Here is a 1,929-nt window from a genome sequence, read left to right as displayed (position 1 = left end):
AGTTCTCACCTCCTATGGGGAAAGTTGATCCAATGCCTCCCTCACCACCAACACAGGAACTCTCCTCTCCCTTGGACGGGTATTGCCAGACAACCACATTCCCGCCCTAGGAAAGAAAGAATTGTCTCTGGTTATCAACCTAGGAGCCTGTACCCCTAAGTGATTATAGCACCAGCACTGCAATCAAGACAATAGACATCAGTACAAGCAATACAAGCTAATACATTGCAAAGCAAATACAAGAAGGAAATGTCAGATTACCTCTGGTACAAGCTAGGTGCCGTCGACAAGTTCGGTGCCCCGCATGGCCAATGAATCCAACATCCTCAGCATATGGGCATAGCCCACACCAACCCAGTCAAATTTCTTCACCCTCAGCAAATCTTTGAGGTACCATACCATGGAGATGTGGATCGTCATCCTGCTGGTACTGAATAAGGTGTTCCCTAAAAGATAGAGAATGAAACACCTCGCCTGCTGGTCCAGCTCCTCACGACTGGACGAGTCAGTCACCATTTTCTCATCCCACTCACGATAGAACCACTGTACCGCCGTGTATGACTCAGAGGGAATAGACCCAAGCAACCTCATCAGCTCCTGATCATCGAATGTCCAGCCACCCGGATGCCCAACCACTGCCTCACCACCGAAAGAAAGGCCCGTGTATAGGAAATAGCACAAGGGTGTGATCGTCATCTCACCCATAGGCAGGTGGTAAGTGTGGGTAGTAGGCCACCACCTCTCAGCCAGGGCCTGCGCCAAAGACATATCGAAAGACCTAGTCTGTAGTAGAGCTAGATCCTCGAAGCCAGCCTCGACAACCCACTGTCGGACAGCCCCGCATAGCTGGCCATACCAGCTAAGAACAGTGGAGCGAGACCCATACTTATGATAGGTCACAGGTACCTGCACATCAAAACAAGACAGCCATACCATAATCAGTTCAAAATCCCCAGTGGGTCAAACCAAGCAGTAGGTTTTAAAATGGATCAATCCTATACTACATAGGAATCCATATAATAAACCCTAAGCCCAAAACATCAAGGGACATTAGAGGCATCCAATCCCCAGTGAACCCAATCCCAAACGGGGACAATCACGAGCAACATGGAATCAATAATGGCCACACAATTGGGCATCACACAGAGAACTACACAAACAGAGCTTAAGAGAATCAATAGAGATTAACACACGGCATTACAAGCAAAAATTCCAGTTCAACACAAGCAATGCGACATTCCAAAACCCAAACACGAGATTCAAGTCTTACCTTGGGTAGCTTCCATGCACTATTGCAGATGTGCAGGGGCGTCTCTCTGAGCAAACGGCCCTCATACCTTGGAGCCCTCGACTTCTCATCACAATCGCTCAATACATCCTCATCAGGATCAATCTCCGGATGGAAAGCTGAATCGTCTCCCTCCCAAATCGTGACACCCAAACTCTGTGGCCTCTTGGGAAGAAGGGGTGTACCATTAGACCCCATTGGTCTCTTGCCTTTGTCTCTCCCGAACATGGTGAAGAACACGAGAAAAGTAATGGAAAAATAAAAAAATCCAAGGAAATTTAGGCACTTCTCATAAATCCACACGCATGGAAATTGAGATAAGGCAGAGACGATCGATTCAAGCCCTAATACATGTGATTTGATCTACAAACAAGGTCACACAGCCTAAAAATGTGGAAAATCCACTTAGAAACCCTAAGCTCTCAGAGAAAATCAAGATAGAAGTGATTTGAACTGAGACTCTTCGTCTTCATAAACGGATTTTTCGTCCAGAATCGACATCGAACAAGTTTGTCCTCAACATCAAACCACTGTCGAATAAAGCTTTCGATGTCGACGCGGGCTTTCAATGTTGAAGAATCATTTTTCATTTTCAAGCCATGCATTTTGCCGCCAAATTTCAAATTTCGGGCAAGTGGGTC

The 1,929-nt window shown here is 46.5% G+C and overlaps 1 protein-coding gene across 1 annotated transcript; it reads right to left on the bottom strand.

Moving 5' to 3' along the window:
• Positions 1-273: 273 nt before the first annotated feature.
• Positions 274-1,486, bottom strand: LOC122643489 (protein MAINTENANCE OF MERISTEMS-like). Its single transcript, XM_043837106.1, has 2 exons — positions 1,271-1,486; positions 274-906 (listed from the first exon to the last, which is right to left on the bottom strand). The coding sequence occupies exons 1-2, from the start codon at positions 1,484-1,486 to the stop codon at positions 274-276; spliced, it is 849 nt and encodes a 282-aa protein (XP_043693041.1).
• Between the last annotated feature and the right edge of the window lie 443 nt (positions 1,487-1,929).

This window comes from Telopea speciosissima, chromosome 10, assembly GCF_018873765.1.
Source record: "Telopea speciosissima isolate NSW1024214 ecotype Mountain lineage chromosome 10, Tspe_v1, whole genome shotgun sequence".
Lineage (NCBI taxonomy): Eukaryota > Viridiplantae > Streptophyta > Magnoliopsida > Proteales > Proteaceae > Telopea > Telopea speciosissima.
The sequence above is the reverse complement of the archived record's forward strand: the minus strand, read 5'-3'. Positions and strand labels throughout refer to the sequence as shown.

Excerpts from the sequence above, each read along its gene's own strand:
- LOC122643489 (XM_043837106.1), bottom strand. The coding sequence starts at position 1,486 with ATGGGGTCTAATGGTACACCCCTTCTTCCCAAGAGGCCACAGAGTTTG. Across the intron at positions 907-1,270 it reads GTGCATGGAAGCTACCCAAG|GTACCTGTGACCTATCATAA; the intron begins GTAAGACTTGAA and ends TTTGATGTGCAG.